Source organism: Papio anubis, chromosome 2 (assembly GCF_008728515.1).
Source record: "Papio anubis isolate 15944 chromosome 2, Panubis1.0, whole genome shotgun sequence".
Classification (NCBI taxonomy): domain Eukaryota; kingdom Metazoa; phylum Chordata; class Mammalia; order Primates; family Cercopithecidae; genus Papio; species Papio anubis.
This window is the reverse complement of record NC_044977.1, coordinates 88,352,472-88,379,853: the sequence shown is the minus strand read 5'-3', so window position 1 is coordinate 88,379,853 and position 27,382 is coordinate 88,352,472. Positions and strand designations below refer to the sequence as shown.

At 48.6% G+C, this 27,382-nt stretch overlaps 1 protein-coding gene and 1 pseudogene across 5 annotated transcripts; both read left to right on the top strand.

Moving 5' to 3' along the window:
- Positions 1–1,287: 1,287 nt before the first annotated feature.
- On the top strand, positions 1,288–3,644 carry LOC101026985 (annotated as a pseudogene).
- A 3,217-nt stretch (positions 3,645–6,861) lies between these two features.
- Positions 6,862–24,092, top strand: ALAS1 (5'-aminolevulinate synthase 1). Of its 5 annotated transcripts, none has more exons than XM_003894327.4 (11): positions 6,862–7,034; positions 8,012–8,242; positions 11,279–11,506; positions 12,641–12,790; positions 13,777–13,999; positions 14,941–15,125; positions 15,674–15,853; positions 17,708–17,872; positions 21,033–21,301; positions 22,007–22,169; positions 23,739–24,092. In XM_003894327.4, the coding sequence occupies exons 2-11, from the start codon at positions 8,044–8,046 to the stop codon at positions 23,897–23,899; spliced, it is 1,923 nt and encodes a 640-aa protein (XP_003894376.1). In that variant the 5' UTR covers positions 6,862–7,034; positions 8,012–8,043; the 3' UTR covers positions 23,900–24,092. The 5 variants fall into 5 exon arrangements, with proteins under 5 accessions (XP_003894376.1, XP_009198878.1, XP_031519164.1 ...); XM_009200614.2 differs by having other exon boundaries at positions 8,023–8,242; positions 23,739–24,029; XM_031663304.1 differs by lacking the exon at positions 23,739–24,092 and having other exon boundaries at positions 6,867–7,034; positions 21,033–21,354; positions 22,007–22,119.
- Positions 24,093–27,382: the final 3,290 nt, after the last annotated feature.

Genomic DNA, 27,382 nt, shown 5'->3' with positions numbered 1-27,382 from the left:
ACACCCCTCCCTCTCCCCTGCTCTCTTGACTCCAGCCTCCCTGTCTTCCTCCATGCTCCTTCTCCACATCAGGCTCCCTCTAGCCTTCACTGAGGGCCCCTCAGCCTGGTCATTCTGTCCCAGGTGTCATCTCCTTGACACCAGGGTGCAGCCCTGAGGTGGGTCCCCCTTCCCATGCCGCCGTTCTCCAATCCAGCACCCTTGTCCACACTGGTCACAGCCTGCTACGGCTTCTTTGCTGATGTCTGTCTGCCCAGCAGCTCAGGACAGGGAGGGAGCTTCCCCACACTGCGCATCCTCATCCCCCCAAGCCCCGGCAGTGGATCAGGCAGACCAGGGCCCCTTGAAGGTGATGAGGCAAGGGCAGGCACAGCTGGCCACAGGAGAGGGCTCAGCCTGTGCCTGCCTCTGCCCCATTAGGGGCCCTAATCTGCCTGATCCACATGTAGGGGCTTGGGGGGATGATGACAAGCATGGAGGAATCCACCTCTGGGCCAGTCCCTTCCAGGGAGCCACTAATAGCTAGCCTGATCCTTCCCCTAGCCACTGACCCCAGACCCTCCTCCAGAGGCTGTGAGCGCAGTGTGGGAGACGTAGAAATCAGGACATCTGGGTCTCCCTGCAGCCCAAACATCACTTTCTGTGTGACCTCGAGCAAGTCCTCTTCCCTCTCTGAGTCTTAGTCTCCCTGGCTGTAAAATGGCTTAGGGCTGGGAACACACACTGGTGCCTACAAGGCCAGGAAGGTGTCGCTGCTTGGACATTACATTCCTCAGGGTTGGGGACACACTGAAGGGAGGGCTGATAGAGAATTGGAGACAGCACACCCTGCCTGGGCCAGCCCAGGCGCTCCAGGTCTGCTGATTCCTCAAAAGAAGCTGAACATCTGAGGCTTGATGAGAAATCTCCTGCTGGTTAAATGTTGACAAGGAATTCACATTTTATTATAAAACAAGAACATCAGGCGCGGTGGCTCATGCCTGTAATATCAGGCCGAGGATTTGGGAGGCCGAGGCGGGCAGATCACAAGGTCAGGAGATGGAGACCATCCTGGCTAACACGGTGAAACCCCGTCTCTACTAAAAATACAAAAAATTAGCCGGGCTTGGTGGCAGGCGCCTGTAGTCCCAGCTACTTGGGAGGCTGAGGCAGGAGGATGGTGTGAACCCGGGAGGCGGAGCTTGTGGTGAGCTGAGATTGCACCACTGCATTCCACTCCGGGCGACAGAGCGAGACTCCGTCTCAAAAAAAAAAAAAAAAAAAAAAGGCAAGAACTACGTGGGCCACACAGAATCTATCTAGGCCACAGTTTGTGGCTGCTAGGCTGGAGGGCTGGGTTCATGGGTCCTCTGGGACATTTTCTGCTCTCTAGGATGGGGGCTGCTGCTCCCTGCAAAGCCCCCTCACTCCAGACCTGCCTCCTGAAGCATTTATTGGCTTTGCTCCACTCCAGCCCCTCTCTCTCTTCTCGAAAACCAGAGCTCACCTGCTCTGCAACCACAGTCTAATGGGATTCCAAAGGCAGGGTTAGGACAAGGTCAGCGCCAGAGACCTCAGAACGCTTTTGCTCTGCCAACCTTGAAATTCCATCTCACATGGTGGCTCCTGGGCCCCATCACTGTAAACTGGAGCTCATGCCTCCAACTGTTCAGGGCAGAGCTGAGCTGTTTCCAGACCCTCTACCCACTGTGTGAGGCTGGCCCCCATCTACCACTGCATAGAAGGGCACTGACACCCCAAGGAGCAGCAGCACAAGTTGGAGGAGTCCTATGTCCACCTGGGTTCTCCTTGAGAAGGATGCAGGATTTCTTGCTTGGCTGACAGATGTGGAAACTGAGGCCCAGAAGAAAGCAGCAGGTTTGCCCAGACTGAGCTACCTCACCTTCTCGGAGGGGTGCTGCTAAAAATAGTTCCTGGGAGAGTGGGTCCTGGTGACGAGTGCTGCTTTCTCTCCCTGAGTCCACTTGCCAGCCTGCCACCCTCCACCACCACATCCTGCAAACCCACCCCTCTCCTGTGCCAGGAACTTGTTAACACCAGTACCATGCCCTACCAATACCCTTTGCTGACCCCAGAGCAGAAGAAGGAGCTGTCTGACATCACGCATCACATCGTGGCTCTGGGCAAGAGAATCCCGGCTGCAGATAAGTCCACTGAAAGAGTTGCCAAGTGGCTGCAGTCCATTGGCACCAAGAATACCAAGGAGAACCAGTGCTTCTACCGCCAGCTGCGACTGACAGCTGACAACTGCATGAACCCCTGCATCGAGGGCGTCATCCTCTTCCATGAGATGCTGTACCAAAAGATGGATGATAGGTGTCCCTTCCCCCAAGTTATCAAATCCAAAGGCAGTGTTGTGGGCATCAAGGTAGAAAAGGGGGTGCTACCCCTGGCAAGGGCAAATGGCGAGACTACCACCCAAGAGCTGGATGGACTGTCTGAGCGCTGTGCCCCAGACAAGAAGGATGGAACCCACTTTGCCAAGTGGCATCACGCGCTGAAGATTGGGAAACACACCCCCTCAGCCCTCGCCATCATTGAAAATGCCAACATCAGCTGGGCACAGCGAGTCACGCCTGTAATACTAGCACTTTGGGAGGCCAAGGTAGGCGGATTGCTTGAGGTCAGGAGTTCAAGACCACCCTGGCCAACATGGTGAAACGTCCTCCTCTACTAAAAACACAAAAATGAGCTGGGCATGGTGGCACACACCTGTAATCCCAGCTACTCAGGAGGCTGAGGCAGGAGAATCGTTTGAACTTGGGAGGCGGAGGTTGCATGAGCCGAGATTGCACCACTGCACTCCAGCCTGGGTGACAGACTGAGATATCGTCTCAAAAAAAAAAAAAAAAGAAAGAAAGAAAGAAAGAAAACAAAAGAAAATGGCAGTGTGTCAATGTCCTGGTCCGCTATGCCAGCATCTGTCAGCAGAATGGCATTGTGCTCATCGTGGAGGCTGAGATCCTCCCCAGTGGGGACCATGACTTGAAGTACTGTCAGTATGTAACCAAGAAGGTGTGGCTGCTGTCTACAAGGCTCTGAGTGACCACCACATCTACCTGGAAGGCACCTTGCTGAAGTCCAGCATGGTCACCCCAGGCCAAGCCTGCATCCAGAAGTTTTCTCACAAGGAGATTGCCATGGCAACTGTCACAAACGCTGCACTCTAGGGAATAAGTGGCCTAGAAGGATCACAACTGGGCCAGAACAGGGCCCACCCAGACTCATCACTGAGGCAGATGGGGTCATTCTCATTTCACAGACACAAAAACTAAGTGCTACACTGCACAGTGTCCCCTGCTGTCCCTGGGATCACTTCCTATCTGGAAGCCAGAGCAAGGAGGTGTCCATTAACCTCAATGCCATTAACAAGTGCCCCCTCCTGAAGCCTTGGGCCCTGACCTTCTCCTACAGCTGAACCCTGCAGGCCTCTGCCCTGAAGGCCTGGGGCAGGAAGAAGAACCTGAAGGCTGTGCAGAAGGAGTATGTCAAGTGAGCCCTGGTCAAAAGCCTCACCTGTCAAGGAAAGTACATTCCAAGCGGTGAGGCCGGGGCTGCTGCTAATGAGTTCCTCTTCGTCTTTAACCACGCCTAGTACACGGAGGTGTTCTCAGGCTGCCCCCCAACACTCCAGGCCCTGCCCCCTCCCACACTCTCTTGAAGAGGGGGACTCCTCCTCGGGGCTGCAGGCTGGCTTGCCTGCGCTCTTGCCTCCCTCGTGACAGTGGTGTGTGGTATTGTCTGTGAATGCTAACTCCATCACCCTTTCCAGCACACTGCTAATAAACAGCTATTTAAGGGGGAAAAATAAAAATAGTTCCTGGGGCCCAGAACAAAAAGGGTGAATTCTGGGGGCTGGGGTTGACATTTTCCTTTTGCCTTGACCATTGGGTGGTACTATGTGCAGCAGCCCCTGATGGTGATAGTGATGGTGACAAAGACCATGATGCAGACTGGGTGGGAGGGAAAAAAGGCCCCAGCGCCATCCCTGGGATGGGGCCTGACCTTGCCTCAACTCCAGCTGCCCAGGGCCAGAGCAAGTGATAAGATGAGTTTATACTGTGGCTCTGAGAAGGGAGAGAGGGAGGGAGAGAGGGAGGGAGGGAGGGAGGGAGGAGGGAGAAGGAGGGAAGGAGGGCAGAGGGAGAGAAAGGGAAAAGAAGATGGGGAAGGAGGGAATGACAAGGGAGGCATGACAGGCGAAGAAGGAGAAGGAGAAGAAGAAAAGAAAGAAGAAGAGGAGGAGGGGGCAGAGGCAGGAAGAGGAGGCCCAGAAGGATCACAACTGGAGCAGAATAGGGCCCACCCAGACTCATCACTGAGGTAGGTGGGGTCATTCTCATTTCACAGACACAAAAACTAAGACTTAGGGCATGAGGTGATTTGCTCAAGATCTCAGAGTTAGGACTAGAACTCATGGCTTATGCCTTGCCCTTCAAGGCCTCAAACCTTGAACCACTCAAGAAACATATCTCAAGATACCTCACCCTTACCTCACCAGAAAGGTGGGCTGGTTAAAGTGCAGATTTCTGGGTCAAATCAAAGGAGTGTGGCCCAGGAATCTGCATTTTGACCAGTACCCTGGGGGTGGTTCTTTGGGCCCTGACACTGGGAAACACTATGGCTCGTTTAGGGCCTTTCTGGTCTGACCTCTTGGTGCCAGGTCCTGACCATACTCCCATTGCCCAGCTGTTCGGGCTGACTCATGCTGATCCCCCAACTGCCACCCCCACAGGGCTGAGCCTTTTCCATCCAAGCCTTCACCCAGTCTCCCAGTCGCATGTAGATCCACCCTTCTAGCCAGCACCCGCTTCTCTTCTGGAAGCCTTCCTCGTGGTTGGGATCCTCCTCTTTCAGCGCCTGTTGGAGTAATAGCCTCCTCCTCCTCCTCCTCCATCTGGAGTTACTTACAACACTCTATTTCACTTTCCATGTGAGTTGGCCTCGTTTCCCAATCTTTCTCTATATTAAACAGGAAACTCCCAGAGGGCTAGGGACTTGCCAGTTTAAACAATAAGCCTCTGAAATACAGGACTTCACCTGACCCTCCCACCAGCCACAAGTGGCAGGGCTGGGAGAGCTTTACAAATCAGGAAACCAAGCCTTGAAGAGGTTGTGGCCTGCCCAAGTCTATGACCAAGTAAGATTCACAGCTGGATTTGAAACCCATGCCCAACTCCATTATCCAGTTCTTTCTGCTTTGGCTTTTCCTCTGATCGCCCCCAAAAAAACCCTGTGAGGGCTGGGCACAGTGTCTCATGCCTATAATCCCAGGACTTTGGGACGCTGAAGGTGATCACTTGAGGTCAGGAGTTCAAGACCAGCCCGGCCAACATGGTGAAACCCCATCTCTACTAAAAATACAAAAATTAGCTGGGCATGGTGGTGTAATCCCAGCTGCTTGGGAGGCTGAGGCAGAAGAATCGCTTGAACCTGAGAGGCAGAGGTTGCAGTGAGCCGAGATTGTGCCACTGCACTCTAGTCTGGGCAACAGAGGGAGATTCTGTCTCAAACAAACAAAACAACAACAAAACAAAAAACAAAAAACAACCCTGTGAGGCAGGCATTTCAGGGGTTATGATCCTATTGCCCAGCTAAGGAAAGCAAGGCCCAAAGATGAGCAAAGCACTCAATACCATCCTTATTCTGTTCCCACTTACAGCTGCACTTGGGTCCAAGTGCTGACCTTTTCTCTCTCATCTTCTCTGGGTGATGGGCACTGCCCAGGATTCCTTGGCAGAATGGCACAGAACTGGGTCTTGAGCTCTCAGACCAAAGCACGCATCCTGGACAGGTCCCACTGCCACTCTGAACCCAGGTGCCTCCTCTGAAGGTGGAGACTCACCTCACCTGCCTTGCAGCCAGCTGGATGCTCAGAGAGGGAAATACAAAGTACCTGGACACACCCTGGTCACCATCATTCTGGACTTTGTCCCTCTTGTTAATGCGTAGCTGGGAAAGGCCCTTTCCTCAAGAATGGAGAGTACCTCTGAGCCTGGCACAGGCCCAGCCCAACTCAGCCCAAGCCAAGCTGGGAAGGGTGTGGAGCAAGGAAGCCAGACCGGCATTCCCGAGAGGGGTTTGCCAAGCCCTACACTTCATGTGTTGTGCCAGAGAAACTCAGTGGAGGTATGGCCCAACGCTGACCTTTGGGATGGAGGCCTAAGCCACCCTGCTGGTGCCCAGGGTGGCCAGCAAGGGGCTTCAGACAACCCCAGATGGAAAATAAAAATAGTGGCTAATATTTGTTACATGCTAACTATTGTCAGGCCCTGTGCCTCCCCCTCCGCCCCAAGTGCTCAGAGCTGTGGAATGGATGGGTTCCATCCAGCCCTGTTCCTCTGCCTCCTCTGGATCATCTTAGACCGGAAAGTGCCACAGCTGAGTGTCCCGCTTCTTCCGCATCCTGCCAGGACCACTCCATCTGTAGGGGATACAATCAGCTCCACCTCCTTCGGGAAGCCCTTGTTCACAGTTTCCAAAGCAAGCCGCAGATGGGATGGATCCTGCTTAACATCTCGGCCCAGAACCCCTTGGATCTCCTTCTTCCTCCAGGTCCAAGACACCCATCTTAACAACCCTGTAGCCCCCAACTTGGCCCTAGCCGCCTCGACCTTGCCATTTTATACCCCACAATCGGGGCGTAGGGTTCTGAAGCCCAGGGTAGTTGATGGGGAGGCAGCACGAGAGTGCAGGATGAGGTCGGGAAAAAAGACCTCGTCCGCTCACCGCCTGGCCCTTCCTCCTCCCGGCAGGCGAGCCGGGGAATCCCCGGCTGCACGGATAACCGCAGAGCCAAAGAAGTGGGCTTCTCTGCCCCGCCCGCCCAGCTCGCCGAGGGCTACGCGGCGCGCCTGCGCGGAAGAAGGCAGCGCCCACGGCGCATGCGCAGCGGTCACTCCTGCTATATATTAAGGCGCCGGCGATCGCGGCCTGAGGCTGCTCCTGGACAAGGGCAACGAACGGTTCGTTTGGACTTCTCGGCTTGAGTGCCCGCCTCCTTCGCCGCCGCCTCCGCAGAGTCCCCAGCGCAGGTGAGGGCCCGCGCGGGAGGTGCGGCGCCGGCCAGGGAAGCCCCCGCGTGTCCTGTCAGCCGGGGCACCGCTCCCCGGGGCGCTGGGACCCCATCCCCCACTGTCCCAGTCATCCGCCGCCTTGAGGTCAGCGTTTATCCTCCAGATCTTTTGCCTAGACGGCCGCCTCAGTTTCCCCCTTTCGGCCCCTTCCAGCTATTCCCGGTTGAACCCGCCGCTTTAGAATTCCCTTCTCATACCCCTCCCGTCATTCTCGAGACCTCGACCGCGGGTCACCTCTGACCCCCACTGCCCGAGTACTGCCTTCTTTCTCCAGACTCAACTCCCTCATCTTTATAGCCCCTGCGCGTCCCCAGTGAGTCCCAAGGCGCTGGCCCTCATACCCCTACCCTCGTTTGTGCCCCTCCTTTCTCAGTTATGCCCAGTTCTTCCCGCTGTGGGGACACGACCGCGGAGGAATCCTTGCTTCAGGGACTCGGGGGCATGCTGGACTCCTTCCTCGGGTTTAGGAGTGCTTTCGGGGATGCGGGGACCAGGAGAAAGTCAGGATCCCTAATAGTCTTCCCTGTCTGGATAGATGAGTGGTTTCTTCCCTAACATCCCTTCTCCACCTGGATGTAAGCCAAGATATCTTATCTTCACTGTGCATCTCCCTAAGAAACCTCTGGCCTCCCAAACCTGTTTTTGACTTGTGCTTCATCCTTCTGCCCACTTGGCTATGTACTGTCAGTATTTACTTCATTTGGTGAAGTTGCTTTGTGTAGAGCTGGGGAATGAAGAAGTTGGTGACCCGTGTAAAATGTGGTCACCATTCCTTAGCTGAGTCTCACATCAGTGCTGTCCTTAGGCATTTTTGAGGGAGAAGTGTTAGTATTCCAGGGTACCCTTTATATAAACTGCAGGTGACACCTGAATCCAATGAGCTTGCGGTGATATTTGCCTGATTATTAACAGCTGTTGATGTCACTCATCATCAGTCTTTCCACAGGAGCCAGCATACTTCTTGAACATGGAGACTGTTGTTCGCCGCTGCCCATTCTTATCCCGAGTCCCCCAGGCCTTTCTGCAGAAAGCAGGCAAATCTCTGTTGTTCTATGCCCAAAACTGCCCCAAGATGATGGAAGTTGGGGCCAAGCCAGCCCCTCGGGCATTGTCCACTGCAGCAGTACACTACCAACAGATCAAAGAAACCTCTCCGGCCAGTGAGAGTAAGTGTCACTGACAATGAAGGAGCAGGTACGGGTGTGTGTGCTCATTGGTAGACTAGAAGCAGTCCCCACAGTGGTGGTGAGGGCCACAGTCACTCACAAAGGGCTGCTCTGTGCACAGATTATCTCATATGATTGTCACCCCAAGGGTAGGCACTTTTAGCCTTTCCATCTTTAAAGGTGAAACAGTGGCCAGTATTGCACATGGCAGGTTTTTGGATTGCATGTTAGTGTCTGTTGGGATTTTAGTGTTTCCTCAGTGCCTCGTTCACATAAATATTAAATTGGAGTGTTCTAATTTCCCTCATTAAACATTTGGCCTTCTAATTTCCCTCATTAAACATTTGGCCTTCAGCTTTTTATTTATTTAGTTTTTCTTTTTTGAGACAGAGTCTTGCTCTGTTCCCCAGGTTGGAGTGCAGTGATGCAATGTCGGCTTACTGCAACCTCCACCTCCCAGGTTCAAGCGATTCTCCTGCCTCAGCCTCCCAAATACCTGGAATTACAGGCATGCACCACCACACCCGGATAATTTTTGTACTTTTAGTAGGGTTTCACCTTGTTGGCCAGGCTTGTCCTGAACTCCTGACCTGATCCACCTGCTTCAGCCTCCCAGAGTGCTGGAATTACAGGCATGAGCCACCGTGCCTGGCACCTTTGGCTTTTTAAAGTAGTGACTTGTTTTTTTCCTTAAAAGTTTTTGTTTCATTGTGGTAAAATGCCCAAGAAAAATTACCATTTTAAGCATTTAAAAATGTACAGTTCAGTGGTACATTCATATTGTTGTGTGACGATCACCACCATCCATCTCCAGAACTTTTTTTGTCTTCTCAAACTGAAATTCTATACCTATCAAACAGTAACTCTCCATTCCTCTCTCCCCAACCCCTGGCAACCACCATTCTGCTTTCTGTCTCTATGAATTTGACTATTCTAGGTACCTCATATAAATGAAATCGTACAGTATTAGTGATTTTAAAAACAAATTTATCTTGGCTGTGTGCAGTGGCTCACTCCTGTAATCTGAGCGCTTTGGGAGGCTGAGGCGGTTGGATCATGTGAGGCCAGGAGTTCAAGACCAGCCTGGCCACGTGGTGAAACTCCATTGCTACAAAAAATACAAAAATCAGCTGGACATGGTGGTATACACCTGAAATCCCATGCTGAGGCATGAGAATTGCTTGAAACCAGGAGGTAGAGGTTGCAGTGAGCTGAGATCATGCCATGTATCTTTATTTGTATATACATTTGTTGTTGTTGTTTTCAACAAAGAGACTGGAGTTGAATTTAGTTTGCTCTGGTTCTGCAAGGAGAGAACAAGGCTTTTCAGGTTCCACTTAATCCTAGAGAGTATTTTACAGGTTTTTCTTAGGCGTGTTCTCTGGGTGTGGGCTTGTAAGAAAAGAATTTTTGTTTTTCTTTAAGCAGAAAGGATTTAATCCTTTATAGGGTTTATTTTCAAGAGTTAGTTATGTCTTTTTTACCAGAATGCTTGCAATGGTTATGTTTTAAATGATAGGTTTTTTTTTCTTTTTCTAGACTTTAATGAATATGTATTACTTTTATAATAAATGAAGTTAACTTCAAAATAATTTTTTTGGCTTTCTTTTATAGAAGATTTTAATGAAAACTGTATTGAGACACCTTACCCAAGTTATAGGAAAGGCTAGCCAGTGACTCACAGGAGTATTCCAGAATGATGAAAAAAGACTTTTCTAGAAAGAAGGTGAATGAATTTGCTCAAGGGGAGAGGGAAGTCACTGTAACTAGAAGGATAATTACCAGACAACTGTGTTAAGTCAGCAGACTTTGATGAATTTAGATGAGAAAGTAGATGAGGTATGTGAATGTGATATACCCCTATTTTTTCTTACTCTATTAGCAATCTAAAGACCTAAGTTTTAGCCTAATTTCTTTTGTTTAGAGAAAAACCAGTAGCTTTTATGTTAAGCAACAGCAAGCCTCTTTGTCAAGAATCTGTTTAAAAAATGTTAGCAGAGGCAGGATGTGGTGGCTCATGCCTGTAATTCCAGCACTTTGGGAGGCTGAGGCGGGAGGACTGCCTGAGCCTAGGAGTTTGATAGAAGCTAGGGCCACATAACAAGACTCCGTATCTACAAAAAGTTAAAAAAAAAAAAATTAGCTGGACACAGTAGAACACCTGCAGTCCAAGCTACTTGGAGGGCTGAGGTGACAGGATCACTTGAGCCTGGAGGTCAAAGCTGTGGTTAGCTGTGATTGCACCACTGCACCCTAGCCTGGTTGACAGAGTGAGATCCTGTTTCAAAAAAAAAAGGAAAAGAAAATGTTAGCAGAGAAAAAACTGTGTGTGAATACTTCCAGTTACCTTACAGGGTGTGTCCTCTCATGAAATAAGCTGAGTGTAGTTGGGGTAGAAGTTACTGGGAATGATCCAACTCAAGGATTCCAGGTTGTCTAAAACTAGAAAACGGTACTTTGTTGGATTTGTGAGGAGAAATACTATGGGTTTAAGAGGCAACTGGAATGTGCCAGTCAACTCTTCACATGAGTATTGTTTCTTGTGAAGCAGATGAAAAACTAGAGGGATTAGCAGAACCTAATAAAAACAAGCTTGTGGCTGAGTGCAGTGGCTCACACCTATAATCCCAGCACTTCGGGAAGCCAAGGCAGGTGGATAACCTGAGGTCAGGAGTTCAAGACCAGCCTGGCCAAGGTGGTGAAACCCCATCTCTACTAAAAATACAAAAATTAGCCGGGCGTGGTGGTGCACACCTGTAATCCCAGCTACTTGGGAGGCTGAGACACGAAAATCACTTGAACCCGGGAGGCGGAGGTTGTAGTGAGCCAAGATTGTGCCACTGTACTCCAATCTGGGGGACAGAGCAAGACTCCATCTTAAAAAAAACAAACAAACACAAACTTCTGTCTGGATGGTGGGGTAGAGTGAGTAAGTATTAAGTTTATCTTTGAGGCAATAAAAGAAAGAAATAAGTGGTTTTCTTACACACTGTGCAGCCAGATCTGATGCTTCACTTTTTCCATTTCCTCCCTCAGAAGACAAAACTGCCAAAGCCAAGGTCCAACAGGCTCCTGATGGATCCCAGCAGAGTCCAGATGGCACACAGCTTCCATCTGGACACCCCTTGCCTGCCACAAGCCAGGGCACTGCAAGCAAATGCCCTTTCCTGGCAGCACAGATGAATCAGAGAGGCAGCAGTGTCTTCTGCAAAGCCAGTCTTGAGCTTCAGGAGGATGTGCAGGAAATGAATGCCGTGAGGAAAGGTAAGAGATGAGTCGTGAACCATTAGTGGTAGTGAAGAGGTCCTTTTAGTTCTTTTGGGCCCTCAGATTTGTGTATGAGCTATCATTAGGGCAGTATTTATGGAAACACCTTCCTCTTTTAGGGCCAGAGAGGAAGGTCTTCAAGATAGACAGTCAAGGGACTATATTGCAAAAGTGGGACTTTCTGGTGTGTGTGTAGGATGTGACCAGCTTTTATAGTAATTACTTAATTTCTTAAAATAACCTGCAGTCTTGAGCTGCTACCAGCTGCCTTTTGTCCCTTTGGTCTTTCCCATCATGTGGTGGGATAAAGATAGAAAACAATGGTTTCACTGCAGTAAATGCTGGTCCTAGGGCTCCCAAGCTGGGTGTCTTACTGATGGTCATTGAACTGCAACCTTAACTCCACAATATATAGCTGTGGCTACATCTGCAGAGCACTCAAGGCTCCCCAAAAGCCTAACCAGCAGAAATTATGCATATGGCCAAAATTGTTTTCTATGAAGAAAACTGAGATTAAGACCAGGCTCAGTGGCTCACGCCTATAATCCCGGCACTTTGGAAGGGCTAGGCAGGTGGATCACTTGAGGCCAGGAGTTTAAGACCAGCCAGGCCAACATGGCGAAACCCCATCCCTACCAAAAATACAAAGATTAGCTGGGCGTGATAGCACATGCCTATAGTCCCATCTACTCAGGAGGTTGAGGAGGGAGGATCATTTGAACCCAGGAGGCAGAGGTTGCAATGAGTCGAGATCGTGCCACTGCTCTCCAGCCTGGTGACAGAATGGGACTCTGTCTCAAAAAAAAAAAAAAAAACAAAAACCAGAAAATTGAGATTAGGATTGGGTTGGGGATGTTGTGGAGTGAATAAGACATGCCAACCAGCAAAGAAAGCTTTGGACTTTATTGTTCATTAAAGCAGGCCAGTAGCTCTGAAAACAACACCATGAGTCTGCCATTACAGTAACTAAAATAGAAGAGATGCTTTGTACACTCAGTTACAGCTAACTTTGGTTATGCTTGGCCTTTTTGTGAACTAGGCAATAAACCATTTTTGACAGTATGTCTGGAAGATACTGTGAACTCAGAATAGAAAGTTGGTCCCATTTGTTTCTTGTTACTTTTGTTCCAGAGGTTGCTGAAACCTCAGCAAGCCCCAGTGTGGTTAGTGTGAAAACTGATGGAGGGGATCCCAGTGGGCTGCTGAAGAACTTCCAGGACATCATGCAAAAGCAAAGACCAGAAAGAGTGTCTCATCTTCTTCAAGATAACTTGCCAAAATGTAAGTCTTATTGTTATTTGCCTGATGTAGGAGATAATTTATAATTTAAATGTACATTAGATTAAATATAAAATTGCATGGTGAGGCTGAGCACAGTGGCTCATACCTGTAATCCCAGCACTTTAGGAGGCTGAGGCGGGAGATGATCACTTGAGGCCAGGAGTTTGAGACCAGCCTTGGCAACATAGCAAGACACTATCTCTACAAAAACAATTTTTTTAATTAGCCAGGCATGATGGCTCACACCTATAGCCCCAGCTACCCAGGAGGCTAAGGTAGGAAGATTGCTTAAGCCCAGGACTTCAAGGTTCAGTGAGCTATGATCACGCTATTGTACTCCAGTCTGAACGACAGAGAGAGACTCTGTCTCTAGGAAAAACAAAAAATGTATGGTGAGTTGAGGCTTGAAAGGCATATCCCTTGCTTGCGTGAGCAGGTGCTTTTGGTTATGGTGACTACAGGTGCTGTTGGTAGCCTGCCTTCTGTCCTTTAATACCTACCATCTACACATGGCACTGGGCCAAACACTTGATATACAGTCTTTTTTTTTTTGAGATGGAGTCTCGCTCTGTCTCCCAGGCTGGAGTGCAGTGGCCGGATCTCAGCTCACTGCAAGCTCCGCCTCCCGGGTTTACGCCATTCTCCTGCCTCAGCCTCCCGAGTAGCTGGGACTACAGGCGCCCGCCAACACGCCCGGCTAGTTTTTTTGTATTTTTTAGTAGAGACGGGGTTTCACCGTGTTAGCCAGGATGGTCTCGATCTCCTGACCTCGTGATCCGCCCGTCTCGGCCTCCCAAAGTGCTGGGATTACAGGCTTGAGCCACCGCGCCCGGCCAATATGCAGTCTTATTTACTTACAAGATGAGGACATCAAATAACCTGCCCAGGATCTCCTTCAGTGGCCAAGCTGAGACTTGTTGTCTTTCACCAAAATGCAGTTGTGTTTCACAACCGTCATTCTCTCCTGTCTTTTGTTTGATTTTCAGCTGTTTCCACTTTTCAGTATGATCGTTTCTTTGAGAAAAAAATTGATGAGAAAAAGAATGACCACACCTATCGAGTTTTTAAAACTGTGAACCGGCGAGCACACATCTTCCCGATGGCAGATGACTATTCAGACTCCCTCATCACCAAAAAGCAGGTGTCAGTCTGGTGCAGTAATGACTACCTAGGAATGAGTCGCCACCCACGGGTGTGTGGGGCAGTTATGTAAGTAGCCCTTGGCTTTCAAATATTACTGGTGTTATTAGGCAAGCCAATGATGATGTATAGGGGTTGGATCTTTATGGAGGGAACATTCAGTAGCTGAATGCGTGCCACAGCAAAATACTATTCTTAGTTTCTGAAAAATATCTACAGATTATTTTTAAAGGAACTCTAATATGCAAGTAGCTGCTGGAGCCCCTTAGCTTGTGAGGGTTCAAGTTTATAGGCTCAATGACCACACATGTCAGTCCACTTTCTACCACTCTACAAGTGAGTGTGCCTTTAATACCAGGCAGTCTTGCACAGAGACATCCTTGGTTGTGGCTGTGAGAGGAGAAATACGAATCTAGCAGCGCTAGAGAAAAAGCTACTTCAAAAGACATGTTAAAAAGGATGTAGGTCCCATTACTCCTCCTTCAGGAGGCTTACCATCCTAGGGATGCTTGAGAGAGTGGCTTGCCAGATTCTCCAAAGGCTTGCTAAAGAGGTTTGAGGTTTAATTTAACCAGTTTGAGGTTTAATGATAGTGATATATCCTAACATTACATGACTGGCTTGCAGAGGGTAACCACCATCCAGAATGTCCCTCTAGAGTTTGTTTTTTCTTAAGATAACATGTTATTGGAAAGAATAATGTTTCTCAGAGAAAATAAACCTTAGTTTCTTAGACAAGAAACTCAGCTAATACCAAGCACTTACTGATTGTTAAATGAACACTTGTTCTTGATGATTCCTGGAGGTGTCATCACCCTAGTGTTGACACCTTCTCCCACCTAGTCTGAAGATGAAATCAGTTGAAATTTCTGACCCCAGGTTTCACAGTGAGAGAGTTGCTACATCAACATGTTTGAGTCTCCTGGATCCTAGAAAGAGGAAAAAATTCACATAGTGTTTAGAACCATGAGCTGTATTTTCTGGTTTTGTTTGTTTGTTTTTTTAAACAGGGACACTTTGAAACAACATGGTGCTGGGGCAGGTGGTACTAGAAATATTTCTGGAACTAGTAAATTCCATGTGGACTTAGAGCGGGAGCTGGCAGACCTCCATGGGAAAGATGCTGCACTCTTGTTTTCCTCGTGCTTTGTGGCCAATGACTCAACCCTCTTCACCCTGGCTAAGATGATGCCAGGTAAGGAAGCCTGGCATGGGTGCCTTAGAGTTTTTCGGGTTTCTTAGTAATAACAAGAAAATTGGCAACAAAGAAGGCTTACCAGAACCTCTCAATTGAAAATCATAATCCTATCTGGGCATTTGTTCTGGGGTCAAGCATGAAATGCTAACTGTACATTATGGGTTCCAGGAGAACATGATACCAGTGAAAATTAAAACTTGAAACGTCTTGTCCTTGAGCTAATTGCCTCAAATATGTTTTATGTTCTAAGATGATCCTTTGGAGAAGTCTCTAAATCATTTAGTTAGCTCTTGATTGAGTTTGGAGTGAGGCAGCCAGATTTAAGAGCAGATTAATTGCCTGCCACAAGGTTATTCTACACCTTTGGACCTTCTCACAGGGGAAGCACTAACTAGTTATTTTGCCAGGAAGAAACTGGCACACAGTGTCTTTTTCCTAATAGGCATTTTCAAAGCATCATTTCCAAGGAAAAGTCTGTCATCTCTCTCTAGGAAATAATTTGTCTTTGATGCACGTGGCAATAAATAGCATTTTTGTTGTCTTAGGCTGTGAGATTTACTCTGATTCTGGGAACCATGCCTCCATGATCCAAGGGATTCGAAACAGCCGAGTGCCAAAGTACATCTTCCGCCACAATGATGTCAGCCATCTCAGAGAACTGCTGCAAAGATCTGACCCTTCAGTCCCCAAGATTGTGGCATTTGAAACTGTCCATTCAATGGATGGTAAGTGTGGACAGAAGTTCCTCTGAAATCTAAGATGAAAAACTAGGCCTGAACTCTTTAAAAGTATGGTGTTTTGTTGTGTTTTTTAATTTTATTTTTTTTCTTTTTTTTTTTTTTTATTTTTTTTTATTTTTATTTTTTTATTTTTTATTTTTAACTTTGAGGCCCAGTCTCACTGTGTCTCAGGCTGGAGTGCAGTGGCGCTGATCTCGGCTCACTGCAAGCTCCAGCCCGGGTTCACGCCCATTCTCCCGCCTCAGCCTCCCGAGTAGCTGGGACTACAGAACCCGCTACAGCGCCGGCTTCGTTTTGTATTTTTAGTAGAGGCGGGGTTTCACCATGTTAGCCAGGATAGTCTCGATCTCCTGACCTTGTGATCCCACCGCCTCGGCCTCCCAAAGTGCTGGGATTACAGGCCGGTATTTTTTTTTTCTTTTGAGACAGAGTCTCGCTCTGTTACCCAGGCTGGAGTGCAGTGGTGCAGTCTCGACTCACTGGCGCCACCCACTCGGGTTCCACACCATTCTCTCGCCTCCCAGCCTCCCGGTAGCTGGGACTGCAAGCCCGTCACCATGCCACAACCCCTTGTTTATTTATTTATTTATTTATTTATTTATTTTTTTTTTTTTTTTGAGGCGGGTCGGCTCTGTCACCGGGCTGGAGTGCGGTGGCGGGATCTCAGCTCACTGCAGCTCCGCCTCCGGGTTTCACGCCATTCTCCTGCCTCAGCCTCCCGAGTAGCTGGGACTACAGAGCCGCCCATGCCTCGCCCGGCTAGTTTTTGTATTTTTTAGTAGAGCGGGTTTCTGCGTGTTAAGCCAGGATGGTCGATCTCCTGACCTGCGTGATCCGCCCGTCTCGGCCTCCCAAAGATGCTGGGATTACAGGCATTGAGCCGCAGCATCGGCCTAATTTATTTATTTATTTATTTATTTGAGACCAGAGTGCACCGGCTCTGTCACCAGGCGGTGCAGTTTAAGCCATCTCGTCACTGCAGAAGCTCCGCCTCCTGGGTTCACACCATTCTCCTACCTCAGCCTCCTGAGTAGCTAGAACTACAGGCGCCCACCACCACGCCCGGCTAATTTTTTATATTTTTAGTAGAGATGGAGTTTCACCATGTTAGTCAGGATGGTCTTGATCTCCTGACCTCATGATCCGCCCGCCTCGGCCTCCCAAAGTGCTGGGATTACAGGCATGAGCCACCGCGCCCGGCTTGTTGTATTTTTTAATTATCTTTTCCTTTCTGCCAGGATTTTTGGTTTTTTTCTTCCAACTTTTAGGTTCAGTGGGTACATGTGTGGGTTTATTATATGGGTAAATTATGTGTCACAGGGGGTTGGTGTACAAATTATTTCATCACCCAGGTAATAAGCATAGTACCCAATAGGTAGTTTTTGATCTCACCCTCCTCCCACCCTCCACCCTCAAGTAGGCCCCCAGTGTCTTTGTTCCCTTCCATGTGTTCTCAATGTTTAGCTTCCACTTATAAGTGAGAACGCTATTTGGTTTTTCCGTTCCTGTATTAATTCACTTAGGATGGCCTCTAGTTTCATCCATATTGCTGTAAAGGACATGGTCTCGTTCTTTTTTTATTGCTGTGTGGTATTGCATTCTGCCAGGATTTTGTAATTGGTGGACTTTTTAAAATAGATTTGGGTGAAAGTGGATTTTCTATTCTGGCTTTCACTAGGCTCTGGGATCCCAGGTAACCTAGAAATTGGAGGAAGTTCATTTTCTTTCCAATATTAAAAATGATACCTTAGAATATAAGTTTGCATTGTTCTGACTCTAACCAAAACAGAAATTTCTGAAGTGGCAAGCTCTTCAGAGCAGTCTCTGGTCTTTCCTCAGGGGCAGTGTGCCCACTGGAAGAGCTGTGTGATGTGGCCCATGAGTTTGGAGCAATCACCTTCGTGGATGAGGTCCACGCAGTGGGGCTGTACGGGGCTCGAGGCGGAGGGATTGGGGATCGGGATGGAGTCATGCCAAAAATGGACATCATTTCTGGAACACTTGGTATGTATACATTGCATTACATACACTAAAATTCCATTATCCTAATAAGGCCAAGGACTAACTAGTCTCACTGGGACCAGGTGAGGAGACAGTCTGGCAGCATATGAAGCCTGGGCCACTCTTTCTTTTGGCCCAGCTTAGTGGAATTCCTTGGGTCATGGAGGCATGGCTCTTAGAATCAAAGTAAACCCCACAGCCTAACACAACATGTAGACCATTTATTGCCATCTGAATTCATTTCAGACAGAGTTGTGGGTCTAGCCACATGCCATGGCAAGAGCCTGTACTCTCTGTGCCTCAGGTTGTTCTTAATTAAAAAGAAAAAAGAATTCTAGTATTTTCTCCTGGAGCACTTGTTAGGTTCAGGTGTTGTGAAGTGCTGAGCTCCGTGCCTCCCACATGGAAACGTTCCAATTCATCCTAGTTTTCCTCTGTTTTTCCTCATACAGAGGCTATGTCTTGTGGTAGGTGGGAGCTAGACTTTGGAGTCCTGCCGCCTCACTAATTGTGTGACCTTGGGTTGGTAGTTAACCTTTCTATACCTCAGTTTCATCATCAATATAATGGAGAAAACAATAGGAGCTAAATCAGAAGTTTTGTGGAGAAGGTAAATAAGTTATATGCAAACAGTTACTATAGACATTCCCTCTGAGAACCTATGAGAACCCTAAAGAGATGAAAATTATATAAATTTGAAGTTTTTTTTTTTTTACCCAGCCTTAGCTGGGTAAAATTCCAGTCTCTGGGATAATGTTCGCAGTGGGAAGATGGTGCAAGCACTGCAGAGCCAGTCTTGTTCCAAAGAGCACATGCAGTGCAGCTTTCAAAAGTGGGTAAGGCAGTTGGAAACCCATCTAGCAGTTAGTAAAATGCCAGTTTATAACCTGTGCTTGGTAAAGGAAGGGCAGGCTCTTTAAAAAGTGTCCTTCAGCACTGTCAAGGGGTGTGAGAACCTAGTGCCGACCCAGCGAGCCTGGGAGTTCGAAGGGCGGAACCCCTACCAGGAGAAAAGCACCTAATCATGTGTCCTAATTCAAGAAGCTCTTTTCTTTTTTCTTTCTTCTTTTTCTTTTTTTTTTTGAGACAGAGTCTCACTCTATCACCCAGGCTGGAGTACAGTGGTGCGATCTCGGCTCACTGCAAGCTCCGCCTCCCGGGTTCATGCCATTCTCCTGCCTCAGCCTCCCAAGTAGCTGGGACTACAGGCACCTGGCACCACGTCCGGCTAATTTTTTGTATTTTTAGTAGAGACAGGGATTCACCGTGTTAGCCAGGATGGTCTCCATCTCCTGACCTCATGATCTGCCCGCCTCAGCCTCCCAAAGTGCTGGGATTACAGGCATGAGCCACTGCGCCCAGCCAGAAGCTCTTTTCTTTTAAGGATGTCTCCTGATGTGGGCTCTTTGAAGGTATGGTCATTGTGAGATGGAAAAGGCTGGAGAGAGAAACTTTGTACCATAGGAGATTGAACCAACTCGGCTTTGCATGTGGTTTTAGCAAAAGCATTAATTATAGAATGTGATGTTAAGATCTATGAAGACTCTTCTGGAGTTCTTTTTGTTTTTTGAGATAGGCTCTCACTCTGTCGCCCAGGTGTGATCACAGCTCACTGCAGCCTCCACCTCCTGGGCTCAAGTGATCCTCCCACCTCAACCTCCTGAATAACTGAGACTACAGGTGTATGCTAGCATGCCTGGGTAGTTTTTGTATTTTTAGTAGAAATGGGGTTTCACCATGTTGGCCAGGCTGGTCTCTAACTCCTGAGCTCAAGTGATCTGCGTACCTCGGCCTCCCAAAGTGCTGGGACTACAGGTGTGAGCCACGGCACCTGGCCTCTTCTGGAGTTTTTAATCCTGAAACTTGAGATGCAGATTATACAAAAGGACTCAGTGAGAATTGAAAACCAAGTCTGGCCCTAAATCAATCCTAACAGGCTCTGAGTTTTCATATTTGTCTAGCAAATGCATTAATTGTCCAGAGTTTTGTTCTTAACTAAGTAGGAAATAACACCAGTCACACCAAAACAGTTAACGCCTTAGCTGGGTAAAATTCCAGCCTCTGGGATAATGTTCGCAGTGGGAAGATGGTGCAAGCACTGCAGAGCCAGTCTTGTTCCAAAAAGCACATGCAGTGCAGACGTGGGGAGTGGAGCTGTGCTGGCTGTCAGAGCAGCAAGCCTGAGTGAGAAAGGGAAAGGAGAATAAGATGGTGGGAAGGGAGGCAGCAGCAGGGTATTTGGGCACACTGGGACCCACTGAGGTGTCAGGTCTGATTGGAAGACCTGCATTTTGATCCTGATTAGACACCAGCTTGGCCATATGATTTTGGGCAAGACCCTTTTGTAACCTTCCTTAGCTTTTTTACCCTTTTAAAAATGAGTAGCCAGGCACAATAGCTCACACCTGTAATCCCAGCACTTTGGGAAGCTGAGACAGGAGGATCACTTAAGCCCAGGAGTTTGAGACCAGCCCTGGGCAACGAAGCATGGACTCCTCTCTACACAAAATAAAAATTTAAAAAATTAGCCAGGCATGGTGGTGTACACCTGTACCAGCTACTTGGGAGGCTGAGGTGGAAGGAATACTTGAGCCCAGGAGGTTGAGGCTGCAGAGAGCTATGATCATCCCACTGCACTCCAGCCTGGGTGACAGAGCAAGACCCTGTCTCTAAAAAAAAGGATGATTAGATATCCTTTTATAGTCATGCATTGTGTAACGATGGGAGATACGTTCTGAGACTTGCATCACTAGGCAATTTCATCATTGTGCAAACACCATAGAGTGTACTTACATAAACCTAGATGGTATAGCCTACTGCACACCTAGGCTTTGTGGTATGGCCTGTTGCTCCTAGGCTGCAAACCTGTACAACATGTTACTGTATTGGATGCTGTAGGCAACACCATGGTATTTGTGTATCTAAACATACCTAAACATAGAAAAGGTACAGTAAAAATACAGTATTATAATCTTATGAGACCACCATCATATATGTGGTCGTTATTGACTGAGACATCATTAATGTGGTGCATGACTACACCAATCAGTCCGGAAACAAATTAAGAAGATAAGGAGAAAAGTCAGTGCTTTGAGGCTCTACAACACCTTGCTATGTCCATTTAGAGGCTGTTGCTGTAATTAATGAAGCTGTCTCCTCCCAGGCAAAGCCTTTGGCTGTGTTGGAGGGTACATCGCCAGCACGAGTTCTCTGATTGACACGGTACGGTCCTATGCTGCTGGCTTCATCTTCACCACCTCTCTGCCACCCATGCTGCTGGCTGGAGCCCTGGAGTCTGTGCGAATCCTGAAGAGCGCTGAGGGACGGGTGCTTCGCCGCCAGCACCAGCGCAACGTCAAGCTCATGAGACAGATGCTAATGGATGCCGGCCTCCCTGTTGTCCACTGCCCCAGCCACATCATCCCTGTGCGGGTAATGGCGTGTCTCTGATTGGACTTGCTGTGGGCTGTGCCTCTACACATGATGTACGGATGTTCTGCTTCATACCTTCCTGAAGTTGGGCTTGAGAGGGGTGACTGCCAGGGAGGGATTGTAGCCAGCCACCCTCTGTCATGTTTCCGCCATTGGCTGACTTCACCATGAGAAGAAAGCCTTTGAACCCAGCAGGCCGGGGCAGAAGTTCCCTCTCCAGAGCACTGACCTTAACAGGGTAAACACAGAGCTTGTATCTGGAAAGCTCCAGAAGCCTCAGCTTGGCCAGCTTTGAAGTATGGCTTTCTACTTAGTAAATTTCAAAATAGGTTTTGCCCTTCCCACTACAAATGGTAGCACTGTTGATGTCACAGTTGAATTAGTGTAATGAATACAGCTAGTATAACCGAATCTAGATTATACATCCTGGGTATGAGAGTCTGCTGGTACGAATGGAACCAGTGTTTTCTCATTAAAAATGTATTTCTTTTTAATAAGGTTTTGGTTCTCTGGTCTTCACAAAACAACACTGGCTCCTTTTAAATGACAGGTGTTTGGGCAGCGCTTTCCCTCTGCCCCAAGCTTGCATATGTTGCTACAGTCTGGTCTTGAGCCTCAGTGTTGTGGGGACTGTGTTCATTAGAATCTCTGCTAAGAGGTAGTCCTTCCTGTTGTGACCTTACCTTCTGCTCTCATTGAACTTAGGTTGCAGATGCTGCTAAAAACACGGAAGTCTGTGATGAACTAATGAGCAGACATAACATCTATGTGCAAGCAATCAATTACCCTACCGTGCCCCGGGGAGAAGAGCTCCTACGGATTGCCCCTACCCCTCACCACACACCCCAGATGATGAACTACTTCCTTGGTGAGTACCTTTGCAGTGTTTATAATTGAAGCCCTTCAGAGGCATTCAGATTTGTTTCTTCTTCTTTTTTTAGGTTTTTTTTTGTTTGTTTGTTTGTTTGTTTTTGAGATGGAGTCTCGCTCTTTTGCCCAGGCTGGAGTGCAGTGGCGTGATCTTGGCTCACTGCAAGCTCCGCCTTCTGGGTTCACGCCATTCTCCTGCCTCAGCCTCCTGAGTAGCTAGGAATACAGGCACCTGCCACCACGCCTGGCTAATTTTTTGTATTTTTGGTAGAGACGGGGTTTCATCGTGTTAGCCAGGATGGTCTCGATCTCCTGACCTCGTGATCCGCCCGCCTCAGCCTCCCAAAGTGCTGGGATTACAGGCGTGAGCCACGGTGCCTGTTTCTTCTTTTTCCCAGTAACTAAGCATGCCCTCAAATGGTTCAAAACCCTAAACGACATTTATTGTCTGATTCACATCAAGAGGGTGGAGCGTCATTTTGGGAGCTCTGAGGGAGCCTGGGAATCTGCTCAGTGTTCCCAGTGCCCCCTTGTCTACATGGCTGAAGGATGCATGGTAATGACTTGCAGGGAGAAGAGGCCTCTGAAGGCTTGAGTCCCTGCTGGTCCCCCAGAGTCCAGCTCACATTTGTCTTCGCCACTGCCCTCTACTCCATGACGTTGTATAATCCTTGAATAACCCCACACGTAATCCCCTCTGATAAGAGGAATTGCTCAACATTTTCAACTGCCCCGTGCTTCTATACTGCCCCACCCATGTCCAACCTAAAGGCAGAGACAGAAGGGGGCTGTTAGCCACAGGTCACCTCTGCCTCAAAGGTACATTGCCCTCCCAAGCCCGCCCAGCATGGCTCAGCTTCCTCATGGGCTCTCTGTTCTATTGGAAATGCTGGGTTTAAACTGTCATGTGGCAGTGTTGGAGCAGCTTCTTCCCTACAGGTCTGTGAAATCAAGCCCAACTCGGGGTTTTATTTTTCTCTTTATTTATTTTTATGAAAGCCTTAAAATTTTTATAAAAGCCTTATCTCAATAGAGATATAACTCACATACCATAAAATTCACCCTTTAAAGTATCCAAGTCCATGATTTTTAAATACACTCCCAGTGTTATGCAACCATCTCTTCTATCTGATTCTAGAACATTTTCATCGCCTCAGGCCCCGCTGCCCATTAGGAATCACTCCTCTTTTCCCCATCCCCAGCCCCTGTCAACCACGGGTCTTTCTGTCTCTGTGGATTTGCCTTTTCTGGACCTTGTGTCTAAGTGGAAGCATACGGCGTGTGCTCCTTTGTGTCTGCCTTCTTCCAGCATCATGTCTGCAAAGCTCATCCATGCTGTAGCATTCATCAGCACTTCATTTCTTTCTGTTATCAAATAACCTTCCATTGTACAGATTTACCACATTTTGTTTATCCATCTATTGGTGGACATTTGGTTGTTTCTCTTGTTAACTATTATGACTAATGCTGCTATGAACATTTGTGTATGAGTGTTTATGTGGACATATGTATTCATTTCTTTTGTGTATATTACTCCCTTTAATATTTAAAAACTGTTTCTCCTCAGAGAATCTGCTGGTCACGTGGAAGCAAGTGGGGCTGGAACTGAAGCCGCATTCCTCAGCTGAGTGCAACTTCTGCAGGAGGCCACTGCATTTTGAAGTGATGAGTGAAAGAGAGAAGTCCTATTTCTCAGGCTTGAGCAAGTTGGTATCTGCTCAGGCCTGAGCATGACCTCAATTATTCCACTTAACCCCAGGCCATTATCATATCCAGATAGTCTTCAGAGTTGTCTTTATATGTGAATTAAGTTATATTAAATTTTAATCTATAGTAAAAACATAGTCCTGGAAATAAATTCTTGTTTAAGTGGTGGCTCTTTCTGCTATTGGCTACTGAATAAAATTCTTCATTGACTGGACACAGTGGCTCACACCTGTAATCACAATACTTGGGAGGCCAAAGCAAGAAGATCACTTGAGGCCAGAGTTTGAAGCTGCAGTGAGCCATGATTGCTCCACTGCACTCCAGCCTGGGTAACAGAGCAAGACTGCCTCTAAAATAAAAAATAATAATTGTCATCATCCCTTTAAGTTCAGTCTGTATTCTAGGAATGAATAAGCTGAATAAAGTACTGGAGCTCTGGTAATGGCTTCAGAGCAGGAGAGGCAGAACCTCCCACAGCTTGAACCCTGCTACCTCCTTAATGCCTACTGTATCCAGTGGCTGACCCAGCTGCACCCGGCAACTGAACAGTTTTGAAAGAGTGACACCACCTTGGCGGCCGGTTTCACTTTAAACTTCTCACTTCATATCTTCAATGGACAGTGCTGCGTCGCAGTCCTGCTACAGCTGCCTCCCCCTGACTTTCCCTTTTAGCTACTGCCTTGACCCCATTTTTCCCTGTGAAAGTCTGGGCATCAGAAGACTGGCTTGTCTGTCACCACCCCATCCTCCAGCCTGTCAGCTTCCTGCACCTGTAGTTGTGTCCCATCCAGCAAAAGCAGAGGGGTTTGTGCTCCTCACCCTGCCTCTCTCCATTTGTATTTCAGGTCCTGTTGCTTCTTGCACGGTCCTACAACCATCTCTTTGCTGCAAAATTTCTCCCCCTCTGCTGGTTCGTTCTCCTTGGCCAGCAGAGGCTTTGTCCCCCTTCTGAAAAATAAGCTTGTTCTGTCTAGACCCTCTTCTTGCTCCCCCTGCCTCTCTGTGCTGCCCCTGTTCTGGGCAGTCACCCTTTCATCCCTGTTCTCTAGGAAGGCTGCTCATTTCTCACATCTGTCTCTTATCTTGCCAAGTCCAGTGGCCAGTTCTGTCTTCCTTTGTTGGATCTCAGTGATATTTGCAGTGGTTGTCCTTGGCCTTTTTGAAGCTTCTCCTCTAAGCTGTGCCACTAACCTCTGCTGATTGTTTTCTCCCTACCTCATGAGCTGGTCCTTGCTCCATTTGGCTGGGTCTTCCTGTGAATGTTGATGGCCCCACCAGGCTGGTCTCTTAACTGTACTCAACTCCCCACCCAGCCCTGGGCTTTTTTTTTTTTTTTTTTTTTGAGACGGAGTCTCGCTCTGTCGCCCAGGCTGGAGTGCAGTAGCCGGATCTCGGCTCACTGCAAGCTCCGCCTCCTGGGTTTACGCCATTCCCCTGCTTCAGCCTCCCGAGTAGCCGGGACTACAGGCCCCCGCCACCTCGCCCGGCTAGTTTTTTTTTTGTATTTTTTAGTAGAGACGGGGTTTCACTGGGTTAGCCAGGATGGTCTCGATCTCCTGACCTTGTGATCCGCCCGTCTCGGCCTCCCAAAGTGCTGGGATTACAGGCTTGAGCCACCGCGCCCGGCCCAGCCCTGGGCTTTAAGCTGCATCTGTGCACTGCCATCTATCGCTGGGTGTCAAACAGGCACCTCCAACCACACAGGCACGGAGGGCACCCCGAGTCTGCTGCCCCTCCCTGTCTGGTCTTCTCCTTTCCTTATCTGCCCAAACACCAGACCTCTCCTGTGGAAATCAACCCTTTCCCTCCCATGCACACTACTAACAAGTCCTCTACTAGCAAGTTCCACCTCTGAAGTGAATCTCAGGCCAGGCCACATCTCATCCCCTCCTCTGCCACCATCCTCGTCATGCCTCCATATGGCATCTGCCCAACTCACCCCAAGAGCAGCCTGAAAGATCTTTTAAAAATAAAATCAGATCATGTCCCTACCTGGCAGAAAACTTTCCTGGGTCTTCCAGTCACACTCAGATTAATTCAGGCTGGGCATGGTGGCTGATACCTGTAATCCCAGCACTTTGGGAGGCTGAGGTAGGAGAATTGTTTGAGCCCAGGAGTTTGTGAGAGTAGCCTGGGCAACAATGGGAAGTCCCATCTCTACAAATAATTTAAAAATTAGCCAGGTGTGGTGATGCACACCTGTATAGTCCAGCTGCTCGGGAGGCTGAGGCGGGAGGATCATTTGAGCCCGGGGCGTCGAGGCTGCAGTGAGCTGAGGCTGCACCACTGCACTCCCGCCTGGGAAAGTGAGACCCTGACTCAAAAACCGTAGGCCGGGCACGGTAGCTTAGGCCTGTAAGTAATCTCAGCACTTTGGGAGGGCAAGGCGGGTGAATCACTTGAGGTCAGGAGTTTGAGACCAGCCTGGCCAACATGGTGAAACCCCGTCTCTACTAAAAATACAAAAAATTGGCCAGGTGTGGTGGCACACACCTGTAATCTCAGCTACTCAGGAGGCTGAGGCAGGAGAATTGCTCGAGCCCAGGAGGCGGAGGTTGCAGTGAGCCAAGATCATGGCACTGCACTCCAGCCTGGGTGATAGAGTGAACTCCATCTCAAAACAAAACAAAACCCTAAACTCCTCACACAGGCTGGCAAAGTTGGGATCAAGGTCCCATCCAGTTCTCCAGACCCATCTCCCATCCTACCCTTGTTTGTTCACTGTGGGCCTCAAATACCTAGGTTCTGTGCAACTTCCAGGCCCTGGTGTAAGCCATTCTTTCTCTGCCGGGATGCTTCTCCCCTGGATCATGGTGTGGCTGCCTCTCTTCACTCAAACAAGGGTCCCCAAGGAGACCCCCATTGAGCATGCCGGCTAAGGCAGACCGTCTTGCAGTCTCACCGTTGCTTGGCCTCTGACATGACGCCCTTCAGAGCTCTGGTCACCACCCACAATGACTTTTCCCCTGCTGGCCATTTGCCCTGTTGTAATGTCATCTGCCTGACGACAGGTGCCTGTCTTCTCACTTCCGTGTCCTCAAAGTCCAGCACAGTGCCTGATACATAGTGGGTGCTAAACATATGTGTACTGAATGAATGAAAAAGAAACCCAATGGCAACAGGTCAAGTTCACTAGAAAGACAGAGAGTTGAAGCAAAACCAAGCAGCTGGAGTTGAGCAGAGTCCTTTGACCTCGCCTCCCTTCTCGTAGCTCTAGAAACAGCAGCTGTGTTTTCTCCTCTCTGGACAGAGTTGGGCTGGCTGCCAGGAAGCTGGCAGCGGGCCTGGGGCACACACCCTGAGAGCGCTGCTGAGTCACAGTCCCATCAGATAAAACCATACACCTAGGCAGGCTACAGGGCTTGATGGAAACCACATCACCACCAAATCATGATTCGGTTCCTTCCTGCTCAGGAAACGGGCCTCGCTCAGCATTCCCGGCTCTGCTGCCTCACAGGAGCTTTCAGGGCTTTCTATGGTCCCTCTCATTTCCACAACCAGGAC